The following is a 22,357-nucleotide window of genomic DNA, read 5'->3' as shown; positions in this document are numbered from 1 at the left end:
AAATTGGTAGCTAGCTCATACTCCTAACTTGTTCTTATTCTTCAAATTTTTAAGCTATTTTTGGTCACTTACCTTCCCATGTACACAAGTGGGAGCAGGGTAGTGGTGGTGGAGATTATTAAATTTTCACCTGGATTGGATTTAATCTGTAGATTTGGTGGACCTAACAGCCTTACATTATGGGGTCTTCCAGCTCATAATATTTGTCTCTGTCCATTTATTTAGATCTTCTTTGAAGTTTTTCAGTAACACTTTTATAATTTTCTCCATAAAAATCTCTTACAGCTTTTGTTAGGTTTATTCTTCAGCACTTCATAGTTTTCAAGCCAACAGTATATTAAAAATTTTCTATGTTACTATTAATACAAAAATGCATTTTATCATGGTACGTTGTTTTGTATCCAGCAACATAATAAACTTACTTCCAAATTCTAGTAATAAATCTATCTGTCCTTTTGGCTTTTCTACATATACCAGTTTATCTTCCAAGAATAATGACAGATTGGATTCCCATTCTTATGGATTTTGTTTCTTATTCTAGCCTTACAACATTGTGTAGAACCTCAGTATGCTGAGTAAAAGTGGTAAACTTAGGCATCGTTGCCTCGTTCCCAAGTATCAAAAGGAATGCTTTCATTTTTAGCTTATTGATTTATTTTGTAGATACCCGTTATCAGTTCAGTGTTTTCTCCTAGTTCTAATTTAAGAAGTTTAAAAAAAATCATGAATGGACATTGTGTGTTTTCAGATGCATCTATCTTCCTCTATTCAGATGATCTATGATTTTTCTCCTTTCATCTATTAATGTGAATCACATGGGTTGATTTTCTAATGTAAACCAACCTTGCATTTCTGGGATGGACCCCATTGTGTCATCATGCATTATGCTTTATATACATGGCTATCCTCAAATTAATATTTTAATTTTACGCTCATGAGTGAGATTAACCTATACTTTTCCTTTTTCGTACTGTCCTTGTTGGTACGCTAGCCATACAGTAAAATGGGGAGTATATTTAGAAACAAACTTTATGCACCTTCTCAAACACACTTGACTGCCTCCTCTTTCCCTGCCTTGACTTGTAATTCATACATTGTGGAATTTCCCTCCACTTTCAGACTTTAATGAGATGCAGCATTATAAGACATGGGATCTGAATTCCTGAACAGCTGTTATGAGGTGGATAATGCAATCCAGTGGGACAGTCAATCATCCCTGTGGCAAGAACATTGACCAATGAGAACTGAGAGATGGGAGGTTACCTGATAGCTAGATTACTCCCTTTTCTTTCTCCCTTTGGTTACTCCACAACATTGTTTCCGCCTGGAAACCTTACCAGAAAAGTCCACATGCCAAAGTTTCACATGCTGAGTGACCTGATAGGTCTCTTTCAACTCACTGTGAAGTGGCAGTCAAGACAGTAATGCGTCACAAATTTCATAGGATTCCCCTTGTTTTACTTCCATTTTTCTCTCATTTTTTCCCTGAGCTTACGTTTCCCAAATGAAGTACAGTATGTGTTAGTATCTTAGTCCTTGCCTCAGGCTCTGCTTTCTAGAAGACCTAAGCTAAGGTCAGAATTATACCCTTTGTTCTATGCACTGCAGTATTTTCTGTAAGATTGCAGGACCTTATTCCTTTCAAGTTTGATAGACCTCACTAGTAAACCATGTAGGCCTGAGTTTTTGTGTGGAAATATTGGGAACTACTGTTTCATTAACTTTAATGGTTGTTAAGACTACTCTATTCAGGTTTCCTACTTCTTTGTGAAGCAACTTTCGTAAGTTAGTTTTCTAAGAATTTATCCTTTGTATCTATACTTACAAATTCATTGGCATAAAGATTATAAGTTTATTTTAATTATCTATTTTATTATACTTTTATTAATATCTGTGGGATCTGTAGTGATAACTGTATTTTCATTCCTGTTACCTTTTGTCTATTTAGTTGGTTTGGTTCTCTCCCTCTTTTATCAGTCTTGTTAGGGTTTATAGATTGTATTTGTATTTCTGAAAAACCAATTTTTGACTTTGTTGATCTTCTCTATTGTGTTCATTTTCTATTTCATTACTTTGCTCTTTAACAGTTCCTTCCTTGTGTGTGTGCGTGCGTGTGTGTGTGTGTGTGCGCGCGCTTATTTTGGTCTTCTTTTAACTTCATGAATTGGATGCCTAGCTCATTAATTTTTGGTCTTTTTTCTTATCTAGTATGGACGATTCTCCACATGTTAGTCTAGTATCCTCTAAATACTGCTTTAGCTGCATTCCACACATTTTAGTAGATAGTATTTCTTTAATATACAGTTTTCAATATTTAACTTCTGTGACTTTTCTCATGCATTAAGTAGAAATGTTTATTAATTCCCAAATATATGGGAGCTTTTCCAAAGATCCTTTTAAAATTGATTCTACCTTAATTGCTTTGAGGTCAGAGAATATTGTGCAGCTTTGCAGCAATCCTTTGGAATATACTGACACTTGCTTAATTTGCAAGTGTATGGTTTTCATACCATTCCATGTGACTGAAAAAATATGAATGACAATTTTGGGACAGAGTACACAATTAGTACTTCGATTTTTCTACATATTTCTTGGAATGTGTCTGCTTGTTCCATCAACTACTGAAAGCATCGCATGGTTTTGTCTTTTTCCTTGCAGTTCTCTCACTTAAGAGTGTTAAGGTAGTTTCGTTAAGAGCATATCAATTTACAATTATTTCATCTTTGTGGTGAATTTAACCTTTCATCACGTGAAGTGACATCTTTATTAAGACTCCCAAATAAACTGTTCACCCTCAAGTCTTTTTTCAGGGTCTGCTTCTGGGGGAGCCTAAACTAAGATAGTTGGTCCACTGGAACGTTGTAGCAGCACGATAACTAAGACTGTCACCTGTCGTAAATTGGCACTGGGTCCAGAAGGAAAGGGATGCACTACCTTATGCAATTTCTAGCATGCCAGAGAGACTGGGGTGGTGTGAATTATGATTGGTTGGTGGTATTAATAGGTTAGTTGTTGCTAAGTGCGACTGGTGCACAGAAGGAAGAAAATGTCAGGCTCAACTCAGGGCATGGTGTAAAAGATCTCCCTGGCAGCATTTAAAGAAATCCTTAGCTCATGCAGTTGAAGGGCAGACTATGCTAAAAATCAAGCCAGAAATTACAAATAAAGCTGAATTTAGCACTCTCACAAGTCTCCCGTCAGGCCCTAATAGATAAGGAGTGGGATACTGGAACATGGAGTGGGAACACCTGGGTGGGAACACTGAGAGCTCTGAACCTCAGATTTCTCTGAAACTTCTAGGCTAGCCGTCCACCCCTCTGCCTGAAGACCATGTTAAGGCCCCATTTGAAACAGATGCCTCACAACATGGAAGTGCTTGCCTCCCCGCAGTCTGCCCCACCTCATCTCATTGCTTCTAGTAATTGCTTCTAGCAGCCTGAGGCTTTGCTAGTTACAACCCCCTAGATAAATCTGACATATGGGGCATTAAACAGAACAAAAGTGTCTTCAAAGGCAATTAAAAAAACTCTGAGGCTTCACCAGCTAACACAACGCTGTGCTTTTTGAATTGGAATTGTTCAGGTGCTCACCAATGACTTAACAGGTGAGCTTTCAGTATGTGGTAGCTATGCTAAAGGGTTCTCTGTCAGTAGTAAGGCAGGAAGAAATGATCGGGCTTCCCAGTGAAGTTTCTTGTTCCCCGATATTACAAGAAGCCTTATTCACCCTCCCCTGTGTGCCTTCAATCCCTTTGCTCAGTGATGTTAGGTCGCCTAGCGCGTCACTCTCTTTGCTGAGCTCAAGTTGACTGGAACTGCAGGCACTAATAAAGGATGTTTTTGACGCGTTAAACACCTTGTTTTAGAGGAGGTGGTGGAGGGCTAAAGTGCCACACAGCCAGCAGCAGAGCCAGGACTGCAAGGGAGGAGGTTTTTCCACCTCTAAATTCTTGCTACTTATTAGCTTTTATGATGTTAACAAGGACTTAACTTCTCTGGGCTTCAATTTCCTTATTGGAAAATCGGAAATGATTCCTCTCAAGAGGATGTGGGTTAAAGGAAATCGTGACTGTGAAGGTACCTGGCATATTAACAGGGCCTCAGCAAAATGCCCCACAGTTCCCCTTCCCTCTTCCCAGAGCAGCTCAGGAGACAATGGCCTTCCTCTTGAATTGTAGCTCGCTAAAAATATGCCTCTTCAAAGGAACTGGAAGCTAATTTTTTCTCTGTCCCCCCTCCCACAGTGCCTCTTGGGATTCGAGGCAGGCTGTACCTCAGATTTCAAAGAAATGGGGAGAAGCAAGACCTCCTAAGGTCTAGTTCAAACTGAAGGATCCCAGGGTACATTGGGTCCTGCTGTCAGGGCCTAAGGTCATTGCTGCTTAAGAAAGCCACTCGGCCCCCAGATTTCTCCTCCCCAGCCTCGAGCTGTTTCCACGGAGTCTCAGTGAGCCAAAACGCAGGGGCCAAGGGTCAAGGCATCAGAGCCAGGGTGACCAGCTGAAGACTCTACCACTCACCAGTCACAACTCTGGACGACCTGCCCTTTCTGAGCATCGGTTGGGGGGTAATAATATTACTGTCATCAGGACTGTTGTGAGAATCACACGTCGTACCAGCACACTGGCCCGGTGCCCAGCGGGCAGTAAACTTAGTGACTCCAAGGCTTTGTTGTGCGTGCGTGTGCTGCACACTCCTGAGGACAGGGCGGGGTTACAGCATGCACCGTGCAGGCACCAACTTCTACCCCTGGTTCCTGGCATGCACACAGCAAGGCGGGTTAACAGTTTTAATGACACACTAAAGAGAGACAGGCAGACAGGCAGGTAGACCAACTGACCTGTGGATGTTTTTAAGAAACCCTGCTAAAGGGAACTATACTCAATATTTTGTAATAACCTATAAGGGAAAAGAATATGAAAAAAATAGATATATATGTATGTATAACTGAATCACCTTGCTGTACACCTGAAACGCAACATTGTAAATCAACTATACTTCTATTAAAAAAAAACAAACAGGAAGAAAGAAACCCTGCTAGACATTAACATGTCATGTTCGGATAACTGAGCTTGGTGGACACCATCAAAAGGATCATGGCTTCAACCTCCTTTACTCTGTCCTTCATACATTCACCCACAACACATAAAGCACCTTTCATTTTCAACAACATACACTTTGGCAGATAAAAAAGGTGACCCACACTTTCATTTTCTTTATTTTTCATTGATACCGTATGAATACAAAGTTTCTAGAAAGCTACAAAATGTCTACCACTTTATCAAGAAGGCATCAAAATGTGTCACTTTGCAAAGACATGAAAACACCTGCAGGAACTGACACAAAAATAGCATTTTTAGAGTGATGAAATAATTGCACTTAACTGTCATGGATATTACAGTTATCACACATATGTACCGCGAAAGCTAGAATACATTTTTTTTTTTACAAAGCACTTTATAAAAAAATTCTCTGCACACAAACCCTATAATTTTCATATAACTATCATACTAAAGATAAATTCACTTTAAAGCCAACACTTAGAACATTTTTAAACAAAAAGGTACCAGTACCTAAACACAGACGTTAACAAATACAAGAATACTGTACTGCCAAGAGGTTTAACCAAATGCCTTTTCAAAGTTTCTGCAAACAGGTTATGAAAACGTATGTGAGAATTTGCCCCCATCCCCCCATCTCTCCAATCTACCCAAGAGGAACCTTACTGCCTAAAGGCAGGCTCCCCAGCCCACTCACAGCAGCAGTACAATATCAAAGGAACCACTGACCAGATGAAACGCTTACGTCACAAGCCCATTTCATACACGTGACACGAAGACACAGACTGTGAGAATCCCATTAAGCCATTTAGAATGTGAACAAACACACGTGGCAAAAACCCGATTTACATAAAATTTAAGCATATTAAAGAATTAAAGGCTATTCAGGTTTCTTTTTTAAATGTTACAAAACTTTTTTTTGTCATTTTTTTAGGCACATAGTTTTTGTTTTTACTTTTTTTTTTTCCTTATCTGCAGTCATGAGCCTATTGAAAAAGGCCTACAGAAGTGACTCTTTCAAGGAGGTAACAGGGAGATGGTTTTTTTTTTAAAGAAGTGCAGTTAATATCTAATTTACACAGTGAAACTAATCACGGAAAATGACTGGTGGAAAAAAGAAAAGAGAAGGAAGGAAGGAAGGAGAGAGGGACCGAGGGAAGGAGGGAGGGAGAAAACCAGAGACTGGTTTCCAACTGATTTACACCTAGACTCTGTCAGCCTCTTTCAGAAAAAGGGGAAGGGGAGACAATTTCATAATGGAAGGCAGACAAAAGAGAGCCAACATGATAGAGGTGGAATCTCCTGGAATCTGACCCCACTTCATGATGAACGAGAGGGAACATAAATGCTATTTCAAATGCTAAAATGACGGAGTGGGGCATATAACAGACTCAATGCAAATTCACAGAGAATAAAACAAGTTTACAGCTTAGGAAGTAGAACAATAAAGACAAATATTTCATCTTATTTAATGGTGCATGACTTCAGTGAAACTATCCTTTGCAATGCAATTTTAAACACAAAACCTTCATTCTTAACGATGTAAGTAATGAGTTAATGAGAGAAAACTATTGCCAAAGAAAGCACAGTAACAGTTGAAAAGGGAAGCAGGAAAACAAACATTTGATTAATTTCTTCCAAGTTGTGGTGTAGTCCTGCCACGACAGGGAGGGGCTGAATTCAAGCAGCTAACTATAACTTGTGCTGAGCAATTTTCCTTTTCATTTAACTTTTTTTGTTTCTTGTAGAAATTTCTATGAATACTCACAACTTGGAGTGGATAGAAATCACTCCTGAAATTTCAGACAGCCCAAAGAGGGTATTCTTAAAGACACCAGGTAGAGACAGACGGACCATCGCATTCAGAGGCTAACTTTCAAAGATGTCTAATGTCACTGTAAAGTCTATATTGGTAAAGAAAAGTCTTTTTTGTCCTGGCTTTTGTTTGGCTCGTGTTTTTGCCTTCTCATCCTTTTCACTCCTTTTCCTCCCCTCTATCAATTTTCCCAATTTACACAAGGTTTTGATAAAAGCCAGCACAGACTCTGAAGAGTTGCCCTTTGGAGGGCTGGAACATTCTTCGAAAATTCCGAATCGTGAGTGGTGCTCTTTGGAAGTTTCTCATAGCGCATTCAGACAACACTCAGAGTCAACATTTTCGCCCTAAGAAGAACACTTCAATTGTAATGACCCTAACCCATTTTTTGTTCTGCACTGTCATCTCAGTTTGAGGCTTCCAACTTTCAAAACGGTATCACTGCGTAAACCAGAAGTGCGCGCTGTCATCTGAGTGGAAAGGCAGGCCTCCACAGACTGAACATGAGCATAAGAAGGACAAATCTGTCCACCGGCCAAGAGTCTGCGGTTTGTGTGCAAGTTCCCTCAGGCGGACACAGGGCTGGGTGACGGGCGGAGATGGCGCATGGGGTCACGTTGCACAAACACACCAGTTCCTGGGGGCCCTCCTGCCGCTGTGCGCCCCGGGGGCATGGGTGGCAGGGGCTCCCCCACGGCAGACAGACAGCGCAGCAGGCAGGGTCCGCGTCGTGCTCTTGTGAATGGAGGCCTGTGGTTGGTTACTATCCCAGTAAACCAAAGGCATCACGGTGATCTCAGGATATTTTTGGTCTCTCTACAAATTATCGTGATTATGGCAGCACTTTTCTAAGCTGGAATCTCAAACCAAAGGCACTTTCATGCTAGAGTGCAGAAGGTTCACAAATAGCTAAGTATTTGGTCATGAATTTAAAAGGCAACATTAAAAGTATACAATTTGCTTTTCATAGTAAACTACGAAGTTGCAAAACCTTCCATTTTGGTATAGACATTTGACAGTGTGGTCAATGAACTGACTTCTGTTCATTTCAGATTTCAGACCAAGAAGTCAGTTTCCAATACAACTGGAGAAAAATGGGCTTACAAAACAAAAATGAAAACAATGCTTGCTTGCTCTATTTTAAATACCATGCCGATCAGTAAAGGGACATCGAGAACTGGTGTGAGAAAAGGCTGGCGGCACACTAAGTATCACTAAGGCACTGCTTACTGAACGCTTTGGCAGCTCTGAATTGAAAACTTCCTACAAAAGTTAACAGTAGTAAGAGAAATGCTTCCAGCTTACAAAAGGGCTCACAGTTCCGAGGCAGCCTTCTGCACTGCAAACCCTACACGCAACATCGCAAAGATTTAAGGCTTTTCAGAAATGACATGTGCAGGGTTTTGCCACAGAAACATCAACAGAAAGAAAGAAGCAATGCAGACGTATCCTCTTAATGTCACAGGTGTGAACACCAACACACAAAATTGGTTCTACCCTTCGTTAGAACAGGTGTAGTGTACCAGAGCATAGACAAAAATCATAGAAGTTATCGGTACCTGGTTTGAAAAGTTGACTGTCATCTTGTGTGATTTAAATAACTTACGTTTGTACAAAAACAAACTGCAAAAGCCACTAGAGTACTGAGACCTAAAGAAGACTTGGGTTTGTAACACCAAGTTCTGGGCACGGGGGCTGTTTTTTGGCTGGTCCGAGCGTGGGACTTTGCTGCTGGGATGCTTTGTGAAGAGAAATTTGACTCAGAGCCTGTGGCAGGTGAACTGTCCTCAGGGTAAGGAAAAGGCTCATCAGCTTTCCTATCTGCTCGCGGATGCCTCCCAGACATGACACTCCAGGGAGAGAAGCAGCGTCACCACCAGGAGATGCTGCTGCTCTGGCAGAGGAAGGGGGTCTTAACCTCCCTCTCTCTTCCGCCCTGAGCACCAGAGAGGAACGACCCCCGCCAAGAGGCCAAGCATTAAGTGTCAGGAGTCCCAGAGCCTTACTCTTAATCTGTCACTGACCAGCTGGGTGACTTTGGGCAAGTCATCTCCCCTCTGGGCCTCAACTTTCTCATCTACAAAATGGAGGTCACAGGCATACCTCGTTTCATTGTGCTTCACAGATATCACAGTTTTTAAAAATTGAAGGTTTGTGGCGACCCTAAGGCAAACGAGTCTACCAGCGTCACTTTCCAATAACATTTGCTCACTTCACGTCTCTGTGTCACATTTTGATAATTCTCGCAATAATTAATAATTGAAGAATAATTCAACTTTTTTATTATTTTCATATTTTTTATGGTGACCTTCAAGTTTCTACTGTAATTGTTCCGGCATTTTTTTGGCAATATTTTTTCATTAAGGTATGTGCACTGATTTTTTTTTTTTAGACATAATACTATTGCACACTTAATAGACGACAATATAGGGTAAACATAACTTTTATATGCACTGTGTGACTCGCTTTACTGTGATATTTGCTTTCTTGTGGTGCTCTGGAACTGAGCCCGCGCTAGCTCTGAGGTATGCCTGAAGACTGTGCTTTCCTAAAGCTCAACAAAGGAAAATTCGATCAGCCCTCTTCCAAAATGAATCCCTCTCTCCACCATCCTTAAAGATGAAATGTTCCAGAGGTCTCTGTAAATTCTACAAAAAAGCAATGAGTGCAAGGCTAAAAGTAGAAGACCAGAGGAAATGTATTGAAATGATTAAAGGTTTGATAATGAGAACTATAACCTTAGGAGAAATAATAAAAATGGGTGGGATTTTCTTTAACCTGATAAAATAAGCAACGAAGAGCAAATCAGAAATGCTCTTTAAATAGGTGTGAGTTGATTATAGGGATGATGGTGGCCAGCTGTCCCCAACTTTCCCAGGGAGGAAGGAAAGAATACTTGTAGCAGAGAGATTCTGTTGTGAAATAGAAGTTCTGAAACAGGAAGAAACATGGACACAATATCATTTGAGTAATATTCCTACCTGTCTCTTGATGGCCTGAGACAAGGCTCCCAAGAGAGAAGCTTTCTCAGGGTAAAATGGAAGGAGAAAAAACCCTCAAACATGGCATTTGTGACCTGTCAGATGCAGGGCAGTGGTTCTCAACCAGGGGCAATTCTGTGCCCCACGGCACATTTGGCAATGTCTGGAGACATTTTGGGTTGTGACAACTGGGGAAAGGTGTATCTAGTGGGCAGAGGCTAGGGATGCTGCTAAACCTCCTACAATGCACAGGACAGCCCTGCACCACAGAGAATTATCTGCTCCAAATGTCAACAGTGTCGAGAAAGGGTTGAGAAACCCTGGCCTAGGGTAGCTTAGACGTTCTGGGATTCTAGGACATGTTTTGGAAAAGCCCCAACTTTATTTAGGTCTCTTGCTAAGATGAAAATGAATACCAAGAGACCAAAGCCCAGTTCTTCAGCTTCTCCCTATTTAGGCTGCGGAAAGTGGCCTCTGAACTCTCCAGTGAAAGCACAAGATGTCCCTGAATCGATCCTGGTAGTGGAGGGTCAACCAGGAGATAGAGCACCCAGAAAAGAGCAGTGAGGACAGAGCTTTGGAAAGGCTTCTTTATGGTACAGAAAGCTTTACGAAGGGAGGAGACTCTGCCATAAAGGGTGAAAGACCAAAAACAGACTTGGATTCGATGTTCTAACACAAATCTAATCCCAGGGTCTAATTTGGGAGTGACAGAGAAAGGGCTAAGAGGTTGGACCAGTGGTTAAGACAGGGAGAATATCTGCCCTGGAGAAATCTTTAGAAGGACAAGACAAGAAGTAAACTTGTTTTAAGAGCAAAAAGCCATCCTCAAGTTCATCCATGTAAACCCCCAAACTCAACTACAAAGGCATTCGGAGGAAGAGGCAAGCATCAGAGGGCCCAGCCTAACTCTGTGAGTTCAGCAGACCAGGGTATGCCCTTCTCTGCAGCCAAAAGAACTACCCTCTAGCTGGTGTTCTTGGGTCTCGATCTATTTGCGCTTTGAAAAAAAGTAAATCCTCAGAGCCCCCCTGGCAGTACTGAAGAGCCCCATTCCTGGGAGAAAGCGTGAACCAAATACCTCTTGCCCTGAAGTTCTGGGATGGCGTGGCTTTTAGCCACATAAGATCATTTGCGCCCCTTGGTCCTGAGAGACTGGGGGTAACACCTTGAGTAAAGACACAGGAGATGGGAGCCAAAGAAGCATCCCTAAGAGGGGTGACCAAGAGAAGTCATAAATATATGACCAAGGAAGAAGCTTAATGCTTGGGCCGAAGACCAGATAGAAGGGTGGGCCACTAGGGCAATTCTTCAAAGGTCCACCTGGAATCAGGGAACAAACTGTAGTCTCTTTACGTAGGGAAGATACACACCATGCTACTGGCTTATGTAAGGGATGTGTGTTCCAAAAGGGGAAAGTTCTGCACTCTCTCCTTTGGTCTTCCCAGTGACCAGGGTCATGGGTTTGGGAGAGGTCAGGCTTGGTTCTTCTGTTTGCCATGAGCCAGCCACACCCTCATGACCACCAGATACTAATCAATATATAAGCAGGGTCAGAGCAGGTGGTGGGACAGGGAAGTGGGTGTGTAGGTTATTTGAATGTGACAGAACAAAGTTTTCATTTTCTGGCTTGACGTAAAAGTCTTGACATGTTTCACAACTTACAAAACATTTTATGTTCTAATAGTGTTAACCTATTCCTGACAATGATAAAAAACGTCACTTTCCTCCAGGAAGTTGGGGAGTATGCCCTGTCCCCTTCCCAATGAAGCACTTATGGAAATAACCCAAGACATGTGGCCACATCAAACAGACTGCCTGGACAATGCTTTGGAATATTTGGGTTGGAAAGTTGAATTCCTCCTAGGAAGAAAACCTCCCAAATGTGCCTGTGTGGAAAGGGCAGAGATAGATAGCTGAGCCTCTTCAACCTCAGTCAAATAAGCATTGTGACTTATCGAGAGATGTCAAGGAAACGCGTGTCCTTAGCGAATACACCTAGATCTACGGACACAGACTGAGAAATACACACGTATCAGCACCTAGAAAACTGAGTGACACTGAATAGATGTTTAATAAATATGTGTTGAATAACTATATATGTATATGTGTATATATGTACACACAAACACACACATACACATATAGTCACAGCAGGTTAATATTGGATCACCAGAAATAATTTACCCACAGGCTGGTGAGCACGCTTGTGATTTTCTGGGGAGCAGAGATCCTAAAACTGATGAGCCTTTTATGAGTTCGGTTGATGAAATCTCTCCCAGCCACAGGGTTTTCTATAATTTGCAGCTCACAGTGCAGTATTCATGCCAATTTTACATTTTTGTTATTAAATTTCAGTGGTTCAAAGATTTACTCATCTTAATAAAAAATTTGGTTGTCCATATAAAATATAACTGCACACACAAGACTATAAACATTGTAAGTTTAGATTTTCAGTATTTATCTACTTATTGCAAAAAAGAGCCATCTTTTTCTTTAAATAATCATCACATTAGTACAATACAATTTTATATTTTTTAAATATACTATATATGTTAAGGATAAGGGGTGAAGTTTTCTTCCTCTGTAATAGCTGTTTCAAGAGTTTAATGGATTAGGAGATTAGTTTTAACCTCGAGGAAAAAAGTACAAATTTGTCTCATTAGGATATTTCTACCAAGCATTTCTTAAGGCTATATTTTAACATTTGGTTTCAAAAAGAAGGAAAAGTTTCATTTAAAAAATAATTTAGTGAATTACATTCTTTCATAACTTCCACCCTAATTTGTTACAAAGATAAGTCTAAAGATTCTTAGTTTTGTGTACTAATTTACATTTATATTTAAAGATTAATTTTACTTGTATCTTAAAACAAGAATTTTATGTTGGAAAAAAAAAAACACTAAATACATTTGTATAAAGGCTGTAAATGTCCAATGGTAAATGCTCTGTCTTATTTTTTTTTCTACCACAACGAGAAACAGGTCTCTGCAGACAGAGACTTGGGTTCTTAAGGTTCACCTTTCTGAGGAATTGTGGGCTGTGGATCTGAATAACACACAGAAACAACTCGATTTCTCTTTTTACAACTGTACCAGAACTTCACAGCTACAATGAGTATGAACACATGAAAAAATGACTTCACTCAAACAGGATTTAGAAAAGTTGGGGTGACCTCAGGGCCAGGGCAGCACCCCTGTGTGGTGAGGTTTACAGTCAGTCGTTCGATCATGGAGAGAGTGTGTGTGTGTGTGCACATATGTGTGTGTGTATATACAGATATCTATATATATAAATAACCACGGTTAGTCCTTTACAAGCCTGTAAATATGATGCTGTGCTCCATGTTCACTATTTGAAACTTCAAATACACAGGCCATGCACAGGAGAGTTTCTTGTGTATCCCTGTTTGTTACCACCTGTTTAAAAAAAAAAAAAAAAGTATAAATGGAAAAAAATATGAAGCAGAATGTACAATATATATAGGTATAACTGAATCACTTTGCTGTACAGCAGAAATTAACACACTGTAAATCAACTATATGTCAATAAAATATTTTTTAAAGTATATATATATATATATATATATATATGTATATCAAACACCACATGAATGAAAACATATTCCATCTGTGCCATGATGACTACAATTTACTTGGAGAGGAATATGGAGTCCAGTGTTCAAAAAGTGGATTGTTCAGAGATCTGCCCAGCCTCCCTCCGCCCCCTCCAGCAAAAACTCAGGATATTACAGGTCTGACTTAAATCCTATTTAAGCTTAGTTACCATATGTAAGAAAGACCTTACAGATTGAGTCTCACTCAGAGAGCCTAAGAAGACACACAAGAATTAGTGTGGGGTTTTTGTTTTGTTTTGTTTTCTTGGGGGGTGGTGGTGCAATTTTTTTTTTTTACAACACAGAGAATTTTCTATAATTCAGTTCCATGGGACAGTCATTTATCCTAGGGACCGTCTCCTATCTTATTCCTAAACCTCTACTAAATTTTGTTTCACGATAGCCAATGGGAGACATAAACTCTGTGAGTGCCTTGCTCACCACTGTATTAACATGCAGTGCCTGGACTCAGTGAAATATACGTGGAGTAAAAGAACAGTCACACAGTTCAAACCCATGTTGTTCAAGGGTCCACTGTATTCGCCGAATGGATGGAAATTCACAGAATAATAGCCGCCATCTGTTCAGTGCTTACGATGCACCTCCTCAGTATTAAATGCTTTACAGAAAGTATCTCATATAATATTACAACAACTCTAGGAGCAGGTGCGATATCACTCCCTCTTTGACAAGGGAGGATGCTTGGGGTTGATTTGTTTAAGGTTATACTAACGTCAACGAAAAACCCAGATCTTCTGGACCTGAAGACCTTTTTCTTACCCGTTATGCCATGCTGCTCTAGACAAATGCATTGATACAGTGATGAATCATCTAATTTTTTTTTTTCTGGGTAACAAAGTTTTTTTCCAATACTGGTACCCACCTGCTTTTCTAGTCTCACTCCCTGCCACTCCCTTGCAGATCAAGTACTCCAAGTATGCAAGTCTTCCAACCCTGAAATCTTTCTCTCCCTCATCCCTATATCCAAACAAATGCCGTGTCCCGCTGCTTTTACCTCCTGAAGAGTTCTTGAATCCATCTCCCTTTTCCCCTGCCACAGCCCAAGGCACCAGCAAAGCTGACCTGGACTCCTCCACCAGCAGCCACCCTTGCCGGGCACCATTCTCACCTGTGCACAGTAGTCACAGTAACCTTGAAAGAAATATGAATCTGACAACAACACACTCCTGCTTAAAAACTGAATGGCCTCTTTTAAACTTTAGGATGAAGAGAAAACCTGTTCTCATCCTACAAGGATGAGAGTGAGCGGCCCATTCTGGCCAGTCCTACCCGGCCAGCCGCACTGCTCTGTTTCCAGTCCTCCTGCTACCACATTCCCACCTACGTGCAGTATTCTTCCCTACCCTCTCTGCCTCTCTATCCATCTGGAGACACCTCTCAATTGTTTCTTCCTCAGGGAAGCATTCCCTGACCTCCTACTACACATTCTCTTGTCACCATGCACCGACCTCTACCAGCCGTCAGCCACAGGTGAATTACACGCATTTTGTGACTCCCTGTCCTTGATGAATGCCTGCCTCCCTCACCAGACCCCAGGATGCCTGGTCCCGCCTGTCTAGTTCACCGCAGCCCTGTAGCTGACACGTCAGTATGCACCCACCAAACGGGCCTTTTCTTGGTAAATCTGAAAAATACCTGCTTGTCCATCAGGCAACTTAAATGTCATCTTTTAACATCCCTGAGAACCCCCACCTCCTTCCAAGTACAGGGGCCTGCTCAGGCAGTTCAACTACCCTGTGCTCCCATGATGTCTGTTTCACAAGTTTACTGCAGCCATGAAGGCCTTGCATCGTCATCATCTATTTACCCACCTCGTTCTCCCTACAAGGCCCAGATTTCCTGTGTTTTATTTGCACTGTATTTCAGCAGCTAGTACAACCTTTCCATAACTTAGCCGAATCAATGCAAACATTCTCAATAACCTTTGAGGTAGAGAGGGCAGACTTGAGCACTTTGTTTGTAAACGGAGGTAACTGAGGTCTGGAGACTTTAAATGTCTTACCCAAGGTCATAAAGTAGAGTTGAGTCCTAAACCCAAGTCTTCTCATTCCATGACCATGACATCCTGCAAAGTGTCTTTTCCATCAGTTCAAATCTTAATTTACGTCTATCACTGGCTCTGTGACCTCAGGAAGGACTAACATTCCTTATCCATAAAATAGGGATAAAAATAACTTAACAGTTCTGCAGTGAGAATTTCATAATATATCTACAAAAGATTCAGGCACTGTGCCTGGAACCTCTATGATCTATTTTACCTTCCTGCAGACTTTCTATGAAAGACTATATCCTATTTAGGCTTCATGCTTGAGATGAAGGAGGAAGGAAAAAAAATGTTTCTAGCAACCTGTATGTCTGAACATGACCTCAAATGATGATCGAAATCCTTGGCCCACAATTCAGTCGCTGTCTTCCTCAGTCTGATTGCCACCATTAAGGCCCCAAACCTACAGGGTCACCTCAATTCCTGAATCATTCTGACGAAACCAGAGTCTAGCCCACCAGCCAGTAAGGCCTGGAACTGGCCGTGGTGACACAGGTTTTGTATCTAATGTTCCTAGTAAAACACGTGCAACTGTGTCCAGCAACTGTCATTCTGGCCATGTCCCTACACCTGAGGAAGTGCTGAAAAGTATGATCTCTCCTGTTTATCAGTGAGATGACTTCATTTTCATTGCCCAGGAGTGCTGGCTTAATTTCAGTTTTTCTACAGAAAACTATTATTTCTAGCAAATATTTATTTGCTACTAATTCTATATTTATTTGCTTCTGATTCTTCGTATCAAAGGGATGTATATAGTTGCTTAATGATACGTTTTAAAATTAATTTAACCTGGTAAGTTAAATGGATGGCAGTCATGTGTTCCAAGGGAGCATTACTGATATAGTTACACGGGTTTTGTGGGTAATAGATACTTACAACTTTCCCTGATCATATTTATCTTGGCTGTGCCGTGAAGTCGGGTTTTAGGGACTAAGGACATATTCCTTAACGTGCTGAAACAGTCTCCCTAGTTTGTAAGAAACATCTAAGACTCCCTCCAGAAGAGGGGGGGTGGCCATCCACTCAGAGAGTTTTGGTTAATTTCTGAGGCAACTGAACGTCCACACCAGGATGCCACACACCCCTTCCGGTCATCTGAGCACTAAGGTGATCCATCTGTTCTTAAATAGCAACAAAGAACATCTATATGACAAGTACCTGCCAGCACCCCAAACCTTGAACTGCTCAATTTTCACCAAAGACCGTTAGAAAAAGGATACTAATGAATAGTTATAATATGTTTTCCAAACTTTCTCCTGGACTGCTAGTTTCCAAGTTTCAGAGGGACATGGACACATAAGAGAATCCAGAGATTCTCTCCTTGGAATAAATGAAAATTAGATGTAAAATTATCTGTCTGCCAATTGTATACCCATAATCACGTGTCTGTGAACTCTGAGGCTCCCTGTGGCTCACTTAACCAATCCCCTATAGCAGTGGGTCTCAACCTGGCTACACACCAGAACTACCTGCGGAGCAGTAAAAATAAACAAAAACTATGATTCTGGGTCCCATCTTTCAGAATTTTTAAAAGCTTCCTGGATGAATATCTTGGTATGCAGAAGGTTTTTAATTTCTTGATTTTTATTTATCTTTTTTTTTTTTTTTTTTTTACAGTGGCATACAAGAGCTGGCTCCTACTAGCTCTGAAAGTTATTGTTAAATATGAAGGAATTTCGTGGGCTGGACAAATATTGGTAGCTTGAAATTGCCCATGGAAGCTGTATTTGCAACAATGGAAATGGGCAAAAGCTATGGATCGGGGTTTTGGAAGGAACTAGGGGAGAGCCTTATTTTATTTTATTTTTTTTTAAACCAGCACATCACTGATTGAGAATCACTGTCCCACTGAATCCAAAAAGTCCAGGTAAAGAGTTCTTGCTCTAAGTATTCTAGTTCTTAAACCTGGTAACAAAGAAGAACAAAACAGGCCTTCAGAGGGCTGAATATTTGACCACAATATTGTCCTGCTGCCCCTTTTTGCAAAATTGTTTCCACCAAATTTTGTTTTGGCATTTTGCCTTTGGTTTAATCAAGGAATGTTATTTTTAAAAAATTCGCTTTATGAAATCCATTACTGCATATTTTATAGGTATATTTTGAGAGGAGCACTGTACTTATTAACCTTCCTAAGTAACCAAATGAAGTCCCCGTGAGAAACTGTTTTAAAGTTAAATTTAGGGGGGAAAAAAAACACACCAAGCATTGCCCGGGGAACCAGAAAATTTTCCCATCATGGGCCTTGAGCACCATTGCTTTTTCCTTGCCCTTTAGCTGCCCATTAAGTTTGACCATACTTTTCAGCCCATAAATATTCTCCCCCCGCTCCTGGTTATGCCACTCACTGTATTCTAGTTTACATTTCTCCTGGTACTGAGGGTTTATACTTTGCTGTGTTAATGTATGTTACTTATAATAATAAGGCCTTGTAAATCCTTCATGAAATGAGTCTAGGTATGTTTGAAGCACAAACCTGCTGACTCAGCTTTTGCCTCATTTATGATTTGTATACCACGGTGCTGTGAGACTCACACTTAGCTAATACTGGAATTACCCAGGGAACCTTAGAAAACCTTAGAAAATACACATGCCCGGGCCCTATCCTCAGAGATCCTGATTTAATTGACCTAGGATGCAGCCCTGCTATCGGGATTTTTACATATTCTCCAGGTCTTGCTAATGTGCAGCCAGAATTAAGAATCCAGTTGTATCACCCTCACTCTCCCTTCCCAAATTCCAGTTCTGCTAAGCTTAGAAAGCCCGGCCAGGTGAGACCCCTTTCTCTTCCACAAACTTGAGCCAAACCAAGTTTGCCCTATGGATGTGTGAATTCAACTACTGATTGACCACCTGGGGCCCAGCCCCACAGTCTAGTCAGTTACCCTTGGCCCAAGCCCCAGCATCTCCCAGGCCCATCTTCCCCACCAGCCTCATGGCTGAGTCTGACAAAACATGAAAGAGACAAACAGTTACCAATAAAATTGTGAAGTTTTCCAAAACACTGTTCATCATATATTTCTCTGGTAAGTGTTTGAGCTTGTGGATGAAATTGATCATATATTCACACATCGGGGAGCGGTTTATTCGGTATACAAATCGGCCATTCTCAAACCTTGCATATTCCGTCTGTGAGGGAAAAAGGATTTGAGCATTTTTATGCCTTTGACTTCAAAATACATAAAAAAGATATTATTGCCTGTAAAAGCATTTTACGTTTTCAACATGAATCACCTGCTATATGCTGCACTACTTACGTCGTTTACTTCATTAAAAAAAATCCTATCTCCAAACTTAACACCATACTCAGAATCCATTATTTTTCTGGAAATTTTTTTTTTTAAACTTGGGAAGATGACAGCTTTAAAGAAAAGTTGTATAGATGCTTTTCAGCAAAGGTTAGAAAAAAATATAACTGCCTGCTTAGTGATTCTCTACCTCGAGATCTGTGAGGGCAAGCCCAGCCAGTCACAATTCTTCAAAGGGCCCATAGAAAATCCTTCTTTACTGTGACAAGGCCTCACAGGCCGACAACCAATGCAGCTAATTTCTCTTCTTTAGGAAAAACTACTTCACACTGATCATGAGCCCCTGACTGTGTTATGTCTTTAATTTTTTCAAAAAAGGGGTTTTTAAAAAATATATACATGCAGTTTGAAGATCCCACTGAAGCACTTAGAAATAAGAGAGACACTCTTAGATACTCTGGATCAAAGAGGAATTTAAAAAGAAATTACAAGCTATCTAAAGCGTAATGAAAAAGAAAATATTTACATCAAACTTTTGGGACTCGATGAAGCTATACTTGCAGGAAAGCAGCTTCATGTCTTCATCATTAAAGATGAAAAGTTATAGAACTTAGTACACATCTTAAAAAATTAATAAACCTTACAAAATAAACCAAAACCAGTGAAAACCAGGAATAGGAAATTAATAAAGATAAAAGCTCAAATCAATACAAAGGAAATTTCTTTTAAGATTTTTTTTTTGTTTTGATGTGGACCTTTTTTTTTTTTAAGTCTTTATTGAATCTGTTACAATATTCCTTCTGTTTTATGGTTTTTGGTTTTTTGGACACGAAGCATGTGGGATTCCAGTTCCCTGACCAGGGATCGAACCCGCACCCCCTGCATTGGAAGGTGAAGTCGTAACCACTGGACTGCCAGGGAAGTCCCGCAAAGGAAATTTAAAATGTAGACAGGATATAAGAACTAGTTCTTTAAAAAGACAAAATAAAATAAATAAACCCTTCACAATCTTAAGAAGGAGAAGAAAGAAAAGAGACAAAACCACAATTACATTATTGTTCAGAAGATTTAGAGGAGGTTACTTTATGTAACTCTTTGGCAAACAACCAATCAATCAATAAAAGCAAAGGAAAACCTAGAGGACAGGATGATTTCCCAGCAAAATACAAATTGCTAATACTGAACCAAAAAGAAGTAGAAAACTCCAATAGGTCAATTACTGTGGAAATGACTAAAAACTATTTAGAAATCTACCACTGAAAAAGGTCCAAAGACCAAATGGTTTCACAGCTAAGTTTTATATAACCTTTAAAGAACAGTTATTTTCAATGTTATTCAAACTGCTATACCATAGAAAAAGATAGGTATTCCAATTATTTTTATGAAATTGATGTATATTCAATACCAAAAGTTGATAGTTTATAAAAAAGAAAAGTATAGATTAATATCACTTATGAGGTGCAAACATTTTACATAAAATAGCAAACAATGCATCAAAGTATCCAAAGTAGAACCTTCTTCAGGAATGCTGTGGTGGTTCATACACAGGACATGTGTTAACTCATGATGTCAACAAATTGGAGAAAAATCACATAGTAAGAGTTGCTGAAAAGGCATCTGATAAAATATTGCAGCTACTACTAATAAAAAAATTTAAGTAAAATAGGAATAGAAAGAATTTCAATATAAAGACTATTTATAAAAACCAATAATAAGTTTAATCCCAAACGTCAAAACATCAAAACTATTTATACTGACATCAGTAACCATACAAGGATACTCACCATCACTATTTCTTTTATTTCTTTTTACAACTGTGTTGGAAGTTTTAGCAAATGAAGAGAAGGTGAGAAAATAATAATAGTAATAATAATAAAAGTGGCATGAACATTGGAAACGAGGAGATAAAATAAAGTCTTCTCTTTTTGCTGCTGCTAAGATAATACAACAGAGAAAACCCATGAATCTAGGGGGCAAAACCCGCTGTAGATAGATAAGAGAATACGGTAAGATGGCCAAATAGAATATAGATATGCAAAAACTAGGACCTTTCTTCTATTCTAGTAATTAAAATCTGGAAACTGGAAAAATTGTATTAACAAATTATATAATATTTAGAGATATATTTAACAAGAAAGGGATAAACCTATATATGAAAACTAAAATCTTATTAAAATAGATAAAATGAGATAGAAATGCAAATAGGTTCTTGATTGGAAAGATTTAATATCAATAACATATCAATCTGTCCCCAGATAATATTTAAATCTAATGCAATTACAATTAGGTTGCTCAGGACTTCCCTGGCAGTCCAGTGGTTAAGACTCCACACTTCCACTGCAGGGGGTGCGGGAAGATCCTATATGCCGCGGCCAAAAAACAAAACCCCAAAAAACGATTAGGTTGCTCAAACAAGATTTTTGTTTCTCTTTACATTTTTATTTTTATTTATTTATTTATATTATTATTTTTTGAGGTACGCGGGCCTCTCACTGTTGTGGCCTCTCCCGCTGCAGAGCACAGGCTCCGGACGCGCAGGCTCACCAGCCATGGCTCATGGGCCCAGCCGCTCCGCGGCATGTGGGATCCTCCCGGACCGGGGCACGATCCCGCGTCCCCTGCATCGGCAGGCAGACTCTCAACCACTGCGCCACCAGGGAAGCCCATTCTTTACATTTTTAAAATGCTCTCATAGTTTGGAAGAATAAATGCTGGCTACCTGCCTAGAAAATATATGAAAAAGAAGAGCAGTGAGATTGACTTGCCCCAGCAGATATTAGAACATGCTATATATAAAGCCACTGTAATCAAATCAACACAATACTGGGACATGTAGAGATAAATAGAGGGTGGAATAGAACAGACCCCAGGAACAGCACCCAGTATATGCAGTAACTTAAAGGGGACAGATCCACTCAGTTGGAAAATAAATGATTTAATAAATGACTTTGACACAAATGCCTATCTATTTGGAAGAAAATACAAGCAGACTCCCATTTCACACCAAATGCAGAAACATACTCCAAGTAGATTAAAGGCTTAATTACAAAACTCCACCTGCCACACCACAGCACGTTCTCCATGAAAATGCCTGGGATTTCATCAGTCGAAGACAACCTTTCCCTGTTCCCTGAACTTGTAAGGAGATTTGGGTATGTTAGCTGAGGATGAACTGAAGAATAGTTTGACATCTGGGAAACGGAGTTACTTATCTGGTTCACTGTTTCTCACAGGTACCTGTCCAGGCAGGAAGTCCATCTACAGGTAAGCCCTGACAACTTGGCCATTTGGTAGCAACAGTTACACTAACCTTCCATGCTCCCAACCACCAGCAGGTACCTTTGCTTCCTCCTTCTCAGGGGAGATGGAGGTCATGTGGCTCCAGGTCTCCCAGCTGTGTCTCATTACACAGCCACATTCTCACCCACCCTCTCCTTGGACTTCCCAGACACTGCCTTGAGCTGGTTTCCCCCCTCCCTCACCCTTCTTTGTCCTCGGCTTCTCTGTTCATGTCTCCCTTTCCACCTACCCTAGGTCTGGCTGCCACTCTCCAAACTTAATCTTGATCCCTATTT

At 40.3% G+C, this 22,357-nt stretch overlaps 1 protein-coding gene across 14 annotated transcripts in view; it reads right to left on the bottom strand.

Moving 5' to 3' along the window:
* Nucleotides 1-5,201: 5,201 nt before the first annotated feature.
* Nucleotides 5,202-22,357, bottom strand: part of TEAD1 (TEA domain transcription factor 1) — a 264,117-nt gene continuing 246,961 nt past the window's right edge. For 10 of the 14 annotated variants that reach the window (XM_029207009.1, XM_029207001.1, XM_029207002.1 and 7 more), the window contains 2 exons: nucleotides 18,511-18,663; nucleotides 13,162-13,275 (listed from right to left, as the gene is read on the bottom strand). In XM_029207009.1, the coding sequence (XP_029062842.1) occupies nucleotides 13,162-13,275; nucleotides 18,511-18,663 (267 nt within the window). Of the gene's footprint in view, nucleotides 13,276-18,510; nucleotides 18,664-22,357 lie in introns of all 14 variants that reach the window. The other 4 variants (XM_029207008.1, XM_029207012.1, XM_029207000.1 and 1 more) reach the window with 3 other exon arrangements.

This window comes from Monodon monoceros, unplaced genomic scaffold (assembly GCF_005190385.1).
Source record: "Monodon monoceros isolate NGI ecotype Baffin Bay Population unplaced genomic scaffold, NGI_Narwhal_1 Super_Scaffold_7, whole genome shotgun sequence".
Lineage (NCBI taxonomy): Eukaryota > Metazoa > Chordata > Mammalia > Artiodactyla > Monodontidae > Monodon > Monodon monoceros.
Note: the sequence above shows the minus strand (reverse complement) of the source record. Positions and strands in the feature narration are given on the sequence as shown.